Source organism: Terrapene carolina, unplaced genomic scaffold (genome assembly GCF_002925995.2).
Source record: "Terrapene carolina triunguis isolate 2854851 unplaced genomic scaffold, T_m_triunguis-2.0 Scaffold68, whole genome shotgun sequence".
In the NCBI taxonomy this organism is placed as follows: domain Eukaryota; kingdom Metazoa; phylum Chordata; order Testudines; family Emydidae; genus Terrapene; species Terrapene triunguis.
This window is the reverse complement of record NW_020664419.1, coordinates 10,450,326-10,468,511: the sequence shown is the minus strand read 5'-3', so window position 1 is coordinate 10,468,511 and position 18,186 is coordinate 10,450,326. Positions and strand designations below refer to the sequence as shown.

Sequence of the window (18,186 nt, the reverse complement as noted above, 5' to 3'; positions counted from 1 at the left end):
GAGCTGCCTCCCCCTTCCTGTCCGTCCTCCCCCAGACTGCCTTCCCCCGTGTGTATGTCCTTCCTCCCCACCCCTTCTTCAGCCTGGGCTGCCTTCCACCTTGTTTGTGCTTCCCCCCTTCTGCCTGGGCTGCCTTCACCCTTCTGCCAGAGCTGCCTCCCCCACCTTCTGCCTGGACACACAGACCTGTCACTGATTCTCCCTGTGATTATATGAGACTGCAGGGTGGGGGTTATGTCTCTTTCTGTGTACAGTGCTGATGCTGTGGGGCTGGGTAAATAGCAGTGATTCTACCACCCACTGCAGGCTGGTACCTTTGCCCTTACCCCCTGCAATCATCTCTCCGCAGGTGCTTGTTGCTTCAGAGAGTCATTTTACAGGCAGCGGGGTGTTTGTTTCCCTCCTCATGCACCATCTCCTCCTTCCCTGTGCTGTCTTCCTGAAACTCCAACCCTCTAGCTGCTAGTTGGCCTTTGTACCTGTTACACTTTCCTAAGGGGCACATGACAGCCTTACTGTTCCTGTTTGAAATTGGTTTGAAATGGAATTGGAATTGTTTTTTAAATGCTGGACATGAAAGGTCAGATTTTCAAAGGTGCTCTGCACCTATTTGTGCACAGAAATTGGATAGCGATGCAAAAGAGTTCCCGTTTTTGTGTACAGCTACCTGATTTGCTCACATATATGCTAGTTTGTGCACACAAGTCTGGGAAAGAAAAGAGGCTTGTACATGTTAAGCTTTTGCCTATATTTCCAAGAGTTTGGGGGGGGGGCTTAATTCTGTGGTACTCAAATTTCATGGTGAATTTCAGCCCATGCTGAGATACATGGGCTCAGCATGTGGAAACAAACACAGAAAGGTTATTGGTTATGTATGTTCTATACTTCTGAAAAGGTCCTTTAAAACATAAGTTCACAGGAGGTGAATGGGAAACTTAGAAGGTTGAAAAACATAAGGTATAGAGCAGAAATGGGATGAGAGGAAGCTTTTATAGTGATTTATTTTGTATGTGCTACATTTCAACCTAGTGTCTCAAAGGACTGCATGAAGGCTATTAATTATTATCTCTATTTTACAAGTATAGAAATTGAGGTACGGAAGAGTTATGTAACTCAGCGATGGTAAAATACTTCATTTTTGCTGCAGTTCGGCTATAATATGTAACTAAATTCACAGCAAAAGTTGGGAGGGCAGCAGCATGCTTTTGAGTAATAATCTGGTGAAGAGATAGTGATAGAGAGGGTCATAAGTCTACAGATACAGTAACTCCTCACTTAACGTTGTAGTTATGTTCCTGAAAAATGCGACTTTACGCGAAACAATGTTAAGCGAATCCAATTTCCCCATAAGAATTAATGTAAATGGGGGGGGGGGTAGGTTCCAGGGAAATGTTTTTCACCAGACAAAAAACTATATTTTATATATATATATATATATATATATATATATATATACATACACACACACACACACACATAGTATACGTTTTAAACAAACAATTTAATACTGTTCACAGCTATGATGATAGTGAAGCTTGGTTGAGATGGTGAAGTTAGAGGGTGGGATATTTCCCAGGGAATGCCTTACTGCTAAATCAGTGGTTCTTAAACTTTTGTACTGGTGACCCCTTTCACATAGCAAGCCTCTGAGTGCAGCCCCCCCCCCCATATAAATTAAAAACACTTTTTTATATATTTAACACCATTATAAATGCTGGAGGCAAAGCAGGGTTTGGGGTGGAGGCTGACAGCTCGTGACCCCCCATGTAATAACCTCAGGACCCCCTGAGGGGTCCCAACCCCCAGTTTGAGAACCCCTATGCTAAATGATGACCTAGCACTCGGCTGAGCCCTCAAGGGTTAATATATTGTTGTTAATGTAGCCTCACATTCTATAAGGCAGCAGGAATGGAGGGGAGGGGAGATAGCATAGCAGACAGAGACAGACACACACCTTGTGTTTGGGAGAGAGAGAGAAATGCACACTGCCCCTTTAAGTAAGCTGACCCACTCTTAAGTGCATTGTCTTTTTAAGTGGATAAGAAACTTTCTGATAGTGAGAAAGGAACAAATTTCCGATGAACGGTCTAAAACTAGACAGGCAAACAAACTGTAGGGAACAGTTTTGCATCTGCTGAGTATAGATGGGGTGACCTAATGCTGTAGGTATTTTCCATTATTATTTTTATTATATTTAACATATTTTAGTGGCACCTAGAGGACTCAACCAGGTTTGAGTCCTATTATGCTGGGCATTGTACAGAAATATAACAAATGACAGTCTGCCCCAGAGAGTTTAGAATCTAAAAGATATGACCCAGCATGAGATAAATGAACAGGTGGGGGAACTCGAGGCTAATGAAAATAAATAGGATGGGACTAGCTGTGCGTGCAGTTGTTTTCCATCTTAAACTTCTGTGGAGGATTTGAGCATGGTTAAAAGGTTGCTGCTCATTGTAGAAAATGTCATTCTCTTTTTTTGTTATTCCCTTCAAGATGGCAAAGCCTCTCTATAGTGACATCGTACATCTCCAGGGTTATGAAAGATTCAGGCAGCCTTGAGACCATCTAACCTAACTCTGAGCTGGTATTGGTGGACATGCAGATGTACGCATGTTTCTTTTTTTGTGTAATAATCCTTTAGTTTATACTCATGGTGCCAAATCACTTCAGGCTCTGATCTTGCCAAATTTTATAAGCTAAGCAAAGCTGGTCTTGTCAGCACTTGGGTCAGAGACAACTATGAAAAATGCAGGTGCTGCATAAAGTGGTGTTAGTGATTTAGAAGATGACACTTTTCCCTCTGAGCTTTTTCTGAGCAAATGCTGAGTCCCCGCGCCCAAAGTGTAAAACTCAGGTCCTGTCCAGCTGTGTTTATTTAAAATTAATCCCACTTCATTTTTTTTTCTCCATAGTAGAAAGGCAAACTCCAGTGTCCTGGATAAATTCCCACTGAACGTTACATTCTATGTGCCTAAATGGTTTTATATAGTACAGTGGTTCTCAAACTGTGATCCTTGAACTTTTCCTGATGGTGTCCAGAGTGAGGTTTTCAAGGATAGAGACAATCCATGCGAAGATTTCTCATGGGCACCGGAATTAAGAAGCTGGAGTACAATATTGCATACAAAAAAGCTACAGAAAAGAAATTTTATTTAGGAAATGCCCATTTACTACTGCCCATGCAACTTTAATTCTGCCCCCTGGTGTGTCCAACCTTTGCACTGACCCAGGCAGAGGTTCTGTGGAAAAAATGTGAATTGTATTCACTGCATCATAGTGCAACTGCATAAGGGAGCAGAAGTAAGATTGCACGGGGAACCATAAATTTGGCCTTTCCTAACTTATGAGTGCTTAGCTTTGCAACCAAGATAACTTTCTTCAAACGCAGGCTTTTTTTGTTTAATTTCATTGGTGTTTTTTATTAAAGAAAGAAAAGTAAAAAGAAATTCTTATGTCCAACTGGAACTCCTGTGCCACTGTGCACCCCCTTCCCCCCCCCCCCAAAAACCCCAAATCTCATCATACATTATTAGCAGGGTTTGAGGCCTGAACTGTCAGCACTGTGGCATAGAATTCTACCACTTGTTAGTCCTGTAGATCTAGAAACAGGACAAGACCATTATCTTAAAGGGGAGATGGCCTGCAGACGTACTTGGTCTCACTCTTTCTCCTCACCTGACTTCCCATCCTAGGAGGTGGGAGGCTCCTGCCTCATGTGGTGCTCTCAGAGGTAGGGATGGGCTGCTGGGGCCATATCCAGCATTCGAGATGGTTACTAGGGGGAGCCCAGCCCTGTACCCACTTGCTAGGAGTTGGTTGAACTGCCCCATGAGGTGCCTGTGAAGGGAAGGGTCGGATGCTTATGCCTTGTGCTTGGTCTGGAGAATGTGATTGTGGGGGAGGGACAGCCTGGCCTATGTCATCCCCTGCTCCAAGTAAGGCATGTGCTGCTCTTTTGGTGATAGCGTGGGCCCAGGACTGTAGACTGTTTGTGTTCAGTTATTATTTTGACATGCTGCCAGCATTTTCCTAAATACGTTCCACAAGAAAAGGAAATGATGATTTTTAACAGTTCATAATTTTGCTTAATCCGAATGGAATTTCAGGAGAGGTGCTTCTCTTTGTCCTACGGGAGCTTTACCCCTGGCAGATTTCAAAATCCCGCTTCACACAATGGAGGTGTTAAAAGCTTCTAAAACAAAGCTTCAAGGATTTTTTTTATAACAATGGGAAGTGTTAGGCAACCTAAATGAAGTTGCTGTCAGTGAAGAGCACTTGGGGAACTATGAATGAGAAGGTTTTATGAAGGTGTCAATCATCAAATATTAAAACAAAAATATTGGCGTCTGTAGTGTTAGATATTTGTTTATTCGGTTTAACATATGTGTTTTCCATGAATAAAATATTCCTGAAGGGAAGTGGGGAGAAAAAGGTATTATGTACCTGGTCCTATTGTTCAAGTTAAAGATGAACATACCATTTATTTGTAGCTTCTTTATGTTCTGTTCCATTTGGTTTTGTATTTGCGAAGTGTATGTGCAGGGTCTAGAATTAGTATGGTTTGGGGGTTATTTGCATTAGTCTTTTACAGGCTTGTCAAAGCCACTCATAGGGCTGAAATTACCCAAGATTTGGTCTTCTCTTGGTATTTCAGTTCATAGATAGTTGCACCATCATGATAAATAATTTTGAGTACATACATGGCTCCCTGAGGCATTAAAAACCTAACCAAGGTACAGCAGAACTTCCCAAATCCATACTTCACTAATATGCACAAAAATATAACGATCTATCTCTCAGCAGTGGTCTGATAAGCAGAAATGAGGCTGTCGTAGAATCTCATTCGGTAGTATGTGAGACTTAATTGTTTTACAGATTAAATTATACATCAAAGTATTATCTTAACTAATTAAAGCTAAAGTTGTTAAAATATCACAAATTTACTTCATCTTAATTGATCTTCATTGGGTGCTCATAGAGGGCCCTGTCATGTGGAGTGCTAAGACCCCCTCATCTCATTTAAGTCAGTGGTAGCCGAGGATGCTCAGCATCTCAGGATGGGGCTCTAAGAGGTTGATCTGGCTCCTATTGGGAGTTTTGCATTGACTTTAGCATATGCAGGATCAGGCCCTTGGTATTCTTTATTTTGAGTAGACAGTCTTGCAGCAAAGTAAGAAGAAGTGGGAAGGGGGAGTGGATTCTAGGGGAAAAATGGACAACAATCCAAAGCAAAATTCATTTTTAATTATTTAACCTGGATTACAGCAAAGTATCAGATTCTGGAATTCCAAACCAACTTCAGATCGGATACTCAAGTTATTGTGCTCTATTATTTGCCTTAATTTATACTCTAGACAACATTTCCTACTTCAGCACAAATTGCTTCTTTTAAACACCCAATGGAGTTTCAGTAAGTGACATTTTACTATCTTTCTACTATTAAATCTGAAGATTAATTTCTCATCTGTATATAATCTTTATTCTTATTTCCATATCTTGTCTTGCGAATTATAGAAGACATGTTGATTAGAAGTCCTCATATGGTTTCAAATCTTGCAAGGACACTCTCTGAGCTGCTTAATTTGGCTTAATAAAGTAACTTAGAACTTGATCTTGAAAATGTGAATAGTTTGACTTCAAGGGTCTGTTTACATAAGTACTGCTTCTATGAGTAAGAATATTGAAGATCAGACACCACCTTTCCACTCCCTCTTTTTGACAAGGTATATTTTTTGCCTCAAAATTTACAAATAGGAAAAACAGTTGTGCTGAATAATCATGTAATGCATTGGATATACTCAACAGGATTAAAGTACAGGTGTATCTTGTGAAAGAGCTTATTTCCTCTACATGTCTCCTCCTGGCATATGGTGTGCATCTTACCCTACATCTAGTCATGTTGTTCCACCCAAAACTGCAAATTTCTGAGGGCTGGGCCATTTCTGTGTATTCTATATAAACTGTCATGCACATCTCTGGAGTTGTATACAAATATTAACTCGTAGTAAAAATTACTGTATTAATTATTTTTTTCTACTAGAGATAAAAACTTCATGTTGAGAGAATAATTTTCTCTATTTTTAAATTATTTTTTTCTGACTATTTGATGTTCACAGAGCAGATTGTAAGACCAATGTGTGTGTTTGGTTTTCTTTTGTTTTGTTTTGATTGTCTTTTGAGGCTTGTTCTAATCTGCATTAACTACTGAGAGTCTGCAGATAATTTTTGACAGAAGAAAATTAAATAAATTCTGTTAACTTCATACTCTTCCTTTCAGGTCACTGCTGAGAAAATTTTCATCAGATTGCTTTTTGTTGAGCCTTCTAATTTCTCTTGTTTCTTTGTAGTTACACCCTGGACAATAACCTTTTAACTCCAGAGCAGAGACAGTTTTATGATGAAAATGGTTACCTGCTCATTAAAAACCTGGTTTCTGGTGAAGACATTGAGCGTTTCAGGTACAGAACAGCTGTTTCGCTAGACACAATCATATTGATATTTAGTGATGCTGTGAGGTTTTTTGAAACAGCATGAACTTGGGTTCTCCTAAAATGGAAGCATTTTATTAACAAATAACTTATTCCTTCGTTTAAACAAAATGTTTTGGGTTAATAAAATGGTAGAATGTGTGTTGAAATGTTTTTTAACTGTTTTTTTTTTTTTTTTTTCTAGAAATGAATTTGCAAAGATCTGTAAAAAGGAGGTACAAGTGCCTGGCTTAATCATAATGAGGGATGTGGCCATTGCTAAATCAGAGTTTGTTCCAGATCAAAAAGCAGTTACTAAAATACAGGATTTTCAGGAAGATGAAGAGCTCTTCAGATATTGTACTATGCCTCAGGTAAAAAGGGAAAATCCTGGTGTACGTTTGTTTTAAGTATATGCTCATGAAAAGTAACTGAAATCACTTCCTATAATTTTTCTTAAAACATCAAGAGGAATCTGTGTGAGTTCTCAGAATAACCAACTGAATTTTCATGTTTAGATATTTAGATGCAGCTTAACTTAAGGCTCTGTACAGTTTAGAAAGCTTATGTTAATGCTCAATGTGAATGTTTTTTTTACTATTCCTCACATTCCTCTTCCACATGTATGGCAATGGATGATGGCATATGGAAGTGATTTTTGGAAAAGAAATAAGTCTACTTGAAGTGCAGTTGCTGTATAAATAAATCCTCTTTGTAATCAGGTTGTATTGCACATAGCAAACTAAAACCAGATAATGTTGCTTTTGAAGGACACTTATCTTGCAGACGAATTTAGAAAAGCACAGATTAATACACAGAGTGTTGTAGTTCTTCTGTCATTGCTCTAGCCAGGTAGAAGTATAGTGAGTTCACTTTTTCTTAGCCACTTTCATAGCAGCAGACACTGCAGCTAGGTCTACACCAGGAATGCTTTGCTGATATAGCTATACTGGTATGCCAGACATAGCAAAGTGCTCCTAGAGTGGATGCAATTTATAATGGCAAAACTGTGCTTTTACATATCTTATTCCAACACTCTTCTCTTGCCTCACCCCCAGCTGAGCAAAGTAAGCTATAACCGCAAAAGTGCATTTTGTGCTTGAATAATTGGGTCTACACTAGAGGCTTTTGCCTAGCACAGCTGTGTCGGTCATAAAGCACACCTCATCGTACCCTTGACCAACATAGTTATTCAGGAAAAAGTTTGTACTGTATACTTGGCCTACATGATGTGGTGATCAGTTTTGGTTTGACTGTAATATATATTGTAGTATAAGCATCTAACTTTTTTCCTAATATATGTTCTTCACCTTAGATCCTAAAATATGTTGAGTGCTTCACAGGGCCAAACATCATGGCCATGCACACGATGTTGATAAATAAACCTCCAGATTCTGGTAAGGGGCACTTGCGTGAGGAAGAAGAAGGACTTTTATTTTGTATAAAGGGGACATGATCTAGTTTTTAAAACACAAAAAACAAACAAAAATTTCTAAGACATTAAAAATGTTACCCTATTTTATTCAAACCAAAAGAATTTTGAAAATTGAATAACATTCATTTTGACAATTAAAATAAAGTAGTCTGTTTCACTTTCTGGCTGTTAGGCTCTGATTCAGCAATGTACACATGCCTAACTTTAAGCATGTCACTAGTCTCATGTAGTGAATGCATGGCTCTGTTTTTAGGATCTAGCCCTTAGCAGCCTGGCTTTCAACAGCATTGAGTACTCACCAGCTCTCATTGACCTCAATAGAACAGAATAGAGGAAGTGTGTCCTTCATCTATACGACATACACTCTCTTTGGACTGAGAGTTTAGATGTGTCAAATTTAGTTTAGACATGTAGATACTGACCTCAGTGTGAGCTGCTGAGTGCTCTGAGCTTTTGAAAATCTGGACATTTATTTAAGTGCCAAAATATGGATTTAGAAGCCTAACTTCTGGCTCCTGTTTTTGAAAATCTTGGCATTAAAATGTATGAGCTAGTGAGGTTTGTAGTACTTAGATGAAGTAACGGTTTCTAAAGAGACTTTTATTCTGGATACACTATTATGGGTTCATAATATTCAGATATATGCTACTTTTATTATTCACAATGATCTTGCTTTGTATTTTCAGCAGATACTGATTATGTCAAAAGATTAAAGTACTTAGTTCATGCATACCATCAACCCTCTCACCCTAGTTACAAAATACAGAAGGGCTACAAAACGAGTTTAGAAACATAGTAGGAAATGGTTGATAGCCTTGGTCCATGTGGAATGTTATTTAAACAGCACAAACTACAATTTTAAAAAAGTTAATAAAATTAATAAGCAGCAAAGGCAGAAGTAACCTGTTGGAAATACAATGGATTTCAGTGTTTGTTCTGATGCCCCCTGAACACAGCTGTTCTTTTGATCAAATGCAGAGCAAGACTAATTCTTGCAGCATGCCCTGTCCCCTCAGTGGAATTGAACAGTGAGAAATCTTTGTTTAGTTTAAAACAATTGAATTTTTTTTCTGATTCAAACTCTTCTCGTTTATTCCAGGCAAGAAGAGCTCTCGTCATCCCATGCATCAGGATTTGCACTTCTTTCCATTCCGGCCTGCAGATCTCATTGTGTGTGCCTGGACTGCCATGGAGCCGATAGATCGCAGCAATGGCTGCCTGGTTGTTTTGCCAGGAACACACAAGGGTTCCCTGAAGCCACATGATTACCCTGATTGGGAGGTAGATCTGCATGTGGGATTAATGTGGTCTGCATTTTGGAGTTGGCGGAGGCAAGGGGATTTGTTTTTTGGTTCACAACAGAGTTGGTGAAAGTTAGTCAAGTTTTACAAGGCAATTATGAATATTCTCTTTTTCTTGGTCAAAACTTTTCATGTTTCTGAAGTTCTTCCACGTCTAACCTTGTGACAGCGTATGCTTACTGGGGCAGGGACTGACTTCCTCTGTAACTGGAAAGTTCCTAGCTTGTGGTGGGTGCTTCAGCAATCAGAGTAATAATGATTGTAATATGTGTGCTTCACATGCACTGTAGACAGCTGCACAAGCCAGCTGTTCACTAGGCTGACCTATCCAAGGTCATTCCAGCAAACAGTAGGGCAATGGAAGGAGCCCACCCATATGCAAATATTGAGAAGGCATTGTGATTGCTTAGTGGCTCCCTGATGTTGTTTCATGGCATTTAGATGTTAGTGTCAGAGATTCTGTCCCTGGGGGTGGAGAGGAGTTTGGCCACATATGGGCTATGCAGCTACCTCTGGAGGGTTGAGGATATTCTCCCCAGCATTCCACTGTCACAACGTCTTGACAGACCATTAACCTCTGTGAAGCTTTTTAGCAGATATGGATGCAGTGTTGTAGCTGTGTTGGTCCCAGGATATTAGAGAGATAAGGTGGGTGAGGTAATATATTTTATTGGATCAACTTCTGTTGGAGAGAGACAAGCTTTTGAGCTTACACAGAGTAGCGTAAGCTCAAAAGCTTGTCTCTCTCCAACAGAAGTTGATCCAATAAAATATATTACCTCACCCACCTTGTCTAGCATATACAAAAGAATCTAGAGCCTAAAAGGCTCTGTAAGTACATGTTTATCTTCCTAAGGCAATTGGGGAGAACAAACATACATTTCGTAAGCGTGTCCTATTTTAATATTTTAGCATAGTGTGCATTCATCTGAGTAATGTTCTTGAACAGAACATTTTCTCAAAGCAAAAAGTTGTTTTCTCATTTAGTATAAATAAAAAAAGACCAACTGAACTTTAGCAGAATTTTTTTGTTACACACAAAATATCCTTTTGCTGGAATTTTTCATGGCTTTTATTCAAACCAAAGTCATAGCCTTTGAAATCTGGGAGAGTGCTCCCTTAACAGCAGTGTCCTTACCCAAGTGCAAGACTGTGGTACTGGACAGCCTTCATTTCTGGATCAATGCCCTTTTTGGAAGCTCGAACATAAATGCACCAGAGTTCTCTGTGGTGGGTCAGGAACTCTGAATGACATGGTGCATTGAGACACACACTGTGGGGTGTGTGTGTGTGTGTGTCCAGGAAGCTTTCAGTTATAAGTAACAAGCCTTTTCCATCACACTGACTGCTCATTCCAATCTGTCCTTTTAAAGCAGAAAACAAACAATATGGCATCAAATATAGTTGTCTGAAGTGAACATTTCAGAGGGACTAGTAAGCTTTATAGGTCAAAAGAAAGCAAATGAAGAAAGTGGAATGCGAATGTCATGTTTATCTTATCAAGGAATTCAGATTAGGATATTGGGATCTAAACAGCCCATTAGGCCGAGCCCCTTGGGCCCAAGTCAGCTGGCATAGGCCCGCCATGGGTTTTTAAATGCAGTGCAGACATACCCTTAGCAGCTGAGCTACGTTTGGGCTTTTAGCGGTGAGAAGATTCCAAGACGAATAGGCAGACTCTTAAGCAAGTATATTGCATACTTTGGATTCTTATCTGAAAGAAAGCTGAACAGTGCAGATTTTTGTCCACATTAAGACATAGTAGTTTTAATAATTATCCCATGATGTAAACTCTGTGTGTTTTTAGGGTGGCGTTAACAAGATGTACCATGGGGTGCGTGATTACAACAAAAACCTTCCCAGGGTTCACCTTGTTATGGAGAAGGGAGACACAGTATTCTTCCATCCCTTGTTGATTCATGGCTCTGGAATGAACAGAACTCAAGGCTTCCGGAAGGTAGGAAACCATTTCAAGTTACAGCCATTGGACGTGTTTTAAAACAGGTTGAATAACACTAAGCCCCCCTCCAAATTTATGGAGATTTTATAGTCTCTTGCATATGAATAGATTTTTGTAATCTTATTTTTTGTTTTGGTTTTATAGATATCTGGTGTAATTTTGCTGTAATGATAATCTTGGATAATTAGTTTTGGAAAAATTATGTAACCCTGAGTTACATTTCTTGGTAGGTGTACGTTGCAGCTCTGACTCAGGGAAGTGATTAAACATGTGCATTACTTAATCGGGACCTTAAAAAACATGTTGTTGGTGGACAGTTTTGGATTCTTCTTGTTTGCTTCTGCACAAGATTTCTTCCTCAGCCCTGACCAGCTGTGAAAGAAATTTTTGTCATTCTCTTCTCTGAGGCCACTGCAATCTGATTATTAACAGCATAATTTAATTATGAATTACCTGTATATATGCATACCTGCATAGCACTTTACTGAAAAAGTAAATGGAGTTACACTGCACTCCACTCTAAGGGCATGTCTACACTTACCAGGGATCAACGCTGTGGCGATCGATGTACCGGGGGTTGATTTAGTGGGTCTAGTGAAGACCCGCTAAATCGACCACAGATCGTTCTCCCGTCAACTCCAGTACTCACCTTACTCTTCTCATTCCAGCTACGTTAAGCTGAGGTCGACTTACCCCCGTAGAGTAGACAAGACCTAACTGAGAGTAGAATCAGACAAAGAACTTAGGAAGAAGGGCCTGATCCTGCATCTCTCACTGCTTGACTTGGTAGTAGTAATCTCCTTGTACTAGATTCTCGTCTTGTATACATCAGCATAGCTATACTGAAGACAGTGGGATTGTGCTGATGTACACTAGCTGAGAATCTGGCCCATTGACTTCATTTTTAGTAAAATGGAGCAAAAGTTATAAATTTTTTTTATAAAAACCTAGAGTGTTATGAGGGTTCTTGTTTAACACCTTCCATTAGCCTCCTACAGAGCTAAATAAGAAGGAAGAGTAATATGCAATGTTATAGCTGTGTTGATCCTATAATAAAAAAGAGAGATGGTGAGTGAAGCAGTATCTTTTATTGAACCAACTTCTGTTGGTGAGAGAGACAAACATTTGAGCTTACACAGAACATAAAACTATCATTACTCCAATTCCATCAGCAGCATAGCAACTTGGGTTTTCCTTGGAGGTCTCTTATCCAAGTACCCACCCAACACAATTCTGTTTAAGGTTGAGATCTGATGAGATCAACACACAAGATTGCGTAACTATGTGGAAAAAAGCAGTTCACTTTGCCAGTGCGCTTTGTGTTTTCCTTGTTGATGAATGTCTTTTTTTTTTTTTTTTTTCCCCTCTCCCAGTCCAGCTTTCCTTCTACTTACCCTTTCAGAGAAGTCCTAGACATGTCTTTATCATGTGCGATATCACAAAATGGGTGCTTGTGGTGAGGAGAAGATGGAGAAAGTGATTCTTTAAGCTTACGTTATTGTGCAAGTTTTCTGTGTGAATCTCTAGCAAGATTTTTTCCAAGTGAACATTTCCAAAAGCATGAGAGAGAGAGAAAATATTCAAATTTGGTTACAATGGTGATATTTGCATTTAAGATAGTAGGGTGTTAATACAGGTCACTGATCAACAATTCTTGACTTAAGAGCTGTATTGTGATTTACTCGTAACTTTCTTCATGCAGGCGATATCTTGTCACTATGCTAGTGCAGATTGCCACTATATTGAAGTCAAGGGCACAAGTCAAGAAAACATTGAGAAAGAAGTTGCAGAAATTGCACAAAGAAAATATGGTGTGAGCACGCCTATCGCTCTGAAGGTAAGCTTAAAAGTGTCCTGCAACAACAGTATATTACATACTAACCCTATTTACACAGCAAAGGGTTAGTTACATTTTACTTCTATAAGTATCTCTTTACTGCTTGTGCTTTTTATAATTACATTCATAAGCAATAGTTTTAATTGCATCAACCCATCCAATCATATATAACACTGTGGGTTTATGTAGGACTGATCCTGGGTCTAAGCAGATCTTGATTTCCTTTGGAAGACAGTTGTTATGGTGGCTGGCAGATTTAGTTGTTGTTCATCACACCTTTTATTAAAGCACCTCTCTCTAATTGGTTTAACTATTTTGTGTGGAATGGCAGAGCTACCTTGGGAAATGATAGGGATAGTGCTAATGAGGTGACCCAGTATATGGCAGCGTGGATACAGATTTCATATTGCTAGCAACACTCCTCCTTCTAAGGTTGACAGTGTGGGTGAATATCTAAAAATAAATTTAAAAAGCTCTTCTCAGTTTACATGTGGGCTGCACAAAATGGACATTAGCAGCTAGAAGGTATTTGCCCTCCTAATTTGCAGATGCAATTTTCTTGTACTTGTTAGCAATAGGCTGAATGCTACTATGTTCAGAACAATAATAAGATTAGTGCATGGTTATAGGATTAGGGCAAAATTCTGTCTTTAGGTAATGGGTGTGACTTCTGTTTGAAATCAGTACTTACACCATATATCTGATGGCAAACATTGACTCATTTTAATATAATCCAGTAGCAATCACTTAAACTAGGGGTATTTTGAGGGAGTGGATGCATGGGAGGCATTCCTTTGTGCTCTGATCCATTCCAAAAATAATGAATGCAGCAAGTTCTTCTCAAATCCACAGCACAAAAATCTGGTTTCTACAGTGGGGTGACAACTGGAGTGGGTTAAATCCAAATATCGTTTGGGATTTGGTGCCACCTAATCTTCCAAACTCAGATCTGCTGCATTTCTAAACCACCAATCAATATAGTATCTGGGGGTTAGATTTAAAAAAAAAAAATATTTAGGCACCTAGTGGACTTTTCAAAAGCAGCTAACTCCTGTTGGAAATCAATGGGAGTTAGGCAGTAAGGTGCTTTTGAAAATCTCACTAGGTGCCTTTCTGCATCTTTAGGCCCCTAAATATCTAGGGACAGATTTTTAAATATATTTATCTGCAAAGCATTAGTCTGCTTTGCCTTTGACTCCTGCATTACTAGTTATACACTGATATTTTGAGTGTTAATGTAGGAACAGTTGCTTGTTTAAATGAGCAGTTTCTATAGTTTGCTTGATTACATTGATAACCCTTTACATCTAAATTAGTTCTGTGCATTTCACCATTACTCCTGGGGCAATTCTGCGCCACTGCGCAGGCACAGAATTCAGATGATCCGCAGATTTCTTTGCTTCCCCACAGAAAAATGGGGAAGCAACAAAATCTGTGGGTGACATGTGCCACTTCCCCGGCAACCCGGGCACATCTGTTCGAGCGCCTGGAGCAGCTGGGAGAGGTGTAACAACTGGGAGTGGGGATGTATGTGTGCTGGGCATATGTGTGTGAAGACATTAATCAATGCCAGGGGGAGTGGCTGTGCGTGCAAGTGAGAGAGACTCTGTCCCTCTCACGCACCCGGCATGGACGGGTAGGGCTTTTGGGCTTGAGGCAGGCTCTGTCCCCTGAGGAAGAGCAGAAATGTAGCAGCCTGCCTACGTAGGTGTTAATGATCCTATTGTTAGTTAGTTGTTCCCATTCTTAGTCAATTCCCCCAGGAGCATAAAACACATGTAAATGTTTTAAGGCTCCTTTATATTGCCAGAGTTGTGTAAAGGAGCCTTATTGTAAACATCGTCAGGGAATCCTCAGCTCGGAAGATCTATGTGCTTTCTTGCTCTTTTTCCTGTGCACAGTGATTACAGCTCAGGATCTATTTTACTTACCCATTTAAAAAAAAAAGACTGAGGGCAAATAAAACATTCATCAAGCAGTCAATAACATGTCAGGACATCAGCACTTCCCAAAGTAGCCAGTCAGGATTATAACTGGAATGCAGGGTATGGGTTACCAAGTATTTGTAACTTAACTTTCATGTGTTTAGGAAATACTGGATAGTTATTGTGACTATTTCCTGTATTGTAGTTTAAATAAATTACCAACATAATTGAAACTGGTGTGATTATATTGCATTCTGGAGCACATGACTTATGCCTGGAGCACATGACTTATGAAGAGAGGCTGAGGGAACTGGGATTGTTTAGTCTCCAGAAGAGAAGAATGAGGGGGGATTTGATAGCTGCTTTCAACTACCTAAAGGGGGGTTCCAAAGAGGATGGAGCTCGGCTGTTCTCAGTGGTGGCAGATGACAGAACAAGGAGCAATGGTCTCAAGTTGCAATGGGGAAGGTCTAGGTTGGATATTAGGAAACACTATTTCACTAGGAGGGTGGTGAAGCACTGGAATGCATTACCTAGGGAGGTGGTGGAATCTCCTTCCTTGGAGGTTTTTAAGGCCCGGCTTGACAAAGCCCTGGCTGGGATGATTTAGTTGGGAATTGGTCCTGCTTTGAGCAGGGGGTTGGACTAGATGACCTCCGGAGGTCCCTTCCAACCCTGATATTCTATGATTATTTTGACAAATTAAATATACAGAATTTTGCAGAACTTTAAATTTTTTGGCGCAGAATTCCCTCAGGAGTACACCATTCTTCAAATCTGTTTTAATCAGATTTTAAACTTCCTCTGAAGAATGCTTAGCACTTATTTTTAATCTTCAAAGCATTTACAGGCATGAACTAACTAATCCACGCAGCATCCTCCATTCCCATACAGAAGCTGAGGTTGCATGACTCGCCCAGGGCAAGAGTGAGTTGCTATCAGAACTGCAGTCGAAGCTGACTTAATAGCTCAGTTCTGTGCTCAGCCTCAGCCCATCACTCATCTCCCATGCTATCTTGTCAGTTGGCACCACTGTGACTCTTTGCTATCACAAAGGAATCATGATAAACAATCATTCCTCGCTCTTTAATTGTCTAAAGTGAAAAGTGAGAAAGTTCCTATTTGCAATTGATATTGGTCCACTGAATTCTGTTTTAAATCTGTTCTCTCCCTGCTTTTTGTGTGGTGCATAAGTAGTAGCATTGCATGCCTACATAATGTTCATTGCCAGCAGTAGATGGACTTTGAGAAATCCAGTGTGCTTTTTGAATTGTAGAGAAGATAGGAGCAATTGAAAATGCGTTGAGGAGGCATAATATAATGTGTACAAGAAAATGAAAAGGAATGTTTATTTTTCCCTGTCATCTGGCTTGCTCCATTTGCAATATAAGGATGATGCTCGCCAGGAACATTATTTTTAAATGTGACAGCTTTTTGGTTTTGGTTCAATAATTTCAGTGTAGTGCTGTTTATGTATCTCTTCCTGTTGCTGCCTTTCTTGATTGCCTTTTATGCATCATGCAATTCATATAAATCTCACAAATGAATCCATCTTTTTGGTGATCTTCAATATTTTTGTTTGACTTCACCATTTGTTGCATTATAATTTATTAATGTGTTCAGAGCCTATGGATTTGAAGGAAAGATCAATAATTTTGTTGATGCTGTACTTCGTTGTTGTTTAAAATATGTAGGTAAGTAGAGAAAATAACTTCTGCTGTCTTCAGAAATAAACATTGTGTCCTGGTTTGTTTAATAAGCTCTTCTGTCTTTGCTCTTTTTCTTTTTCTTTTTTTTTTTAGGATACTTGGATGATACGAGGGCGGCTTGTAAAAGGAGAAAGAACTAATCTTTAGAATAGTTTTTGGATGGCAGAGTTAGAAAAACATGTGCCTGAGTATTGTGTTCCCTGATCAGAAATCATGATCCTCACAAATTTGCATTTGCTTTTTTTGTTTGAATTTATTCAAATATTGCACCAAATGTTCATTTACAACAATACAACAAAATATTGTAATATGAATGCACTGAAGTGTAACAAAATTTAGCTAATATACTTAGCATATTTTAACCTATTAACTACAGTAAATACTTCTATTTTTGTAATTTTAAAAATCATTTGTTTTAAAATCCACTGTTTATTAAATGGATGAGAACTCCCATCAAATCAGCTCTTTAAATACTCATCACTTTGTTACTTAAGAACCAATTTGGATTCAGATGTCTCTATCCTGATGTAATTTTGGGCTGCTGTTAATGTAACTCTTAGACTCACTAGAGCCATGAGTTAGCATAACCCTGGGTAGAAAAGACCAATTGCATCATCTAGCCCTTTCCCCTTGTTGGAGCATGACTGTGCATTTTCTAGTCCTTTGTCTAGTTTATTAAATGTCTGAAGCGATTGTGCTTTTACCAATTCCTTTGGGAGGCTATTGTGGAGTCTAATAGATCTCACTGCCAAGAAGGCTTTCCTAATATTTCGCCTACATTTCCCTTCTTCAATTTTCTACCATTACTCCCTATCATCCTAAATAATTATTCTCTGCTTGTTACTTATGCATCAAATAATAAGACTTTGTGTGCATGGAATTCACAGTAATGATCAGCATGTACAGTATTGAAACGAACACGATTTGGAGGAAAATGGCCCTTTCCCTAAAAGACATGTAATATTCTGATCGGAAGCAAAGTAATTTTAACTGTGGTATGGTCATCGCTGGGACAGTGGTTATGTCTGTGGACAGTGAATTCATTTGAAACTGGTTGTGTGGGGTTGAGTAACTTATCTTTAACCTTACTTGCATCCTTTCCCATTTTTAAACAACTGAGAAGGGGTTTCCTCTTTTGAATCTGGCATCTGTAGGGGTAGGCTGGGTAGTTGACTCCAGTGCAGGAAAGTTATACAGAATGAAAGAAAATAAACATTGGAAGAATGGGGATGCTCATAATTATCACAGGGCATAATATCTGTGGTGTATTGAAATGCAATTGTTTTTAAATCATTGTTTTGTTTCAAAAATAAAAATGTTTTTGAAATACAGATTAAACTAGAGCAAAAACCAAGTATCATGGGTGCATTGTTGTATTATTTGTACATATTAGATAGTCTGGTGACAGATGCTATAGAAAACCCTTATGACAGAAAGATTGTGGGTTGTGGTGATTGATCTGTCTGTCAATGTCATGATCCTTTTAACAGGTAGCCTTAAAACTATTCCATAAATAGTTAAAATATTCTTAACCTGAAAACATGGAGAC

The 18,186-nt window shown here is 39.2% G+C and overlaps 1 protein-coding gene across 1 annotated transcript in view; it reads left to right on the top strand.

Annotated features, from left to right (window-relative positions):
• PHYH (phytanoyl-CoA 2-hydroxylase) overlaps positions 1-17,198 on the top strand; it is a 19,384-nt gene extending 2,186 nt beyond the window's left edge. The window contains exons 2-9 of the mRNA XM_024212529.2: positions 5,358-5,413; positions 6,351-6,461; positions 6,676-6,844; positions 7,786-7,867; positions 9,005-9,186; positions 11,014-11,163; positions 12,869-13,003; positions 16,731-17,198. Coding sequence (XP_024068297.1) covers positions 5,358-5,413; positions 6,351-6,461; positions 6,676-6,844; positions 7,786-7,867; positions 9,005-9,186; positions 11,014-11,163; positions 12,869-13,003; positions 16,731-16,784 — 939 coding nt within the window. The 3' untranslated portion in view covers positions 16,785-17,198. The remainder of the gene's footprint in view (positions 1-5,357; positions 5,414-6,350; positions 6,462-6,675; positions 6,845-7,785; positions 7,868-9,004; positions 9,187-11,013; positions 11,164-12,868; positions 13,004-16,730) is intronic.
• The last annotated feature ends 988 nt before the right edge of the window (positions 17,199-18,186 follow it).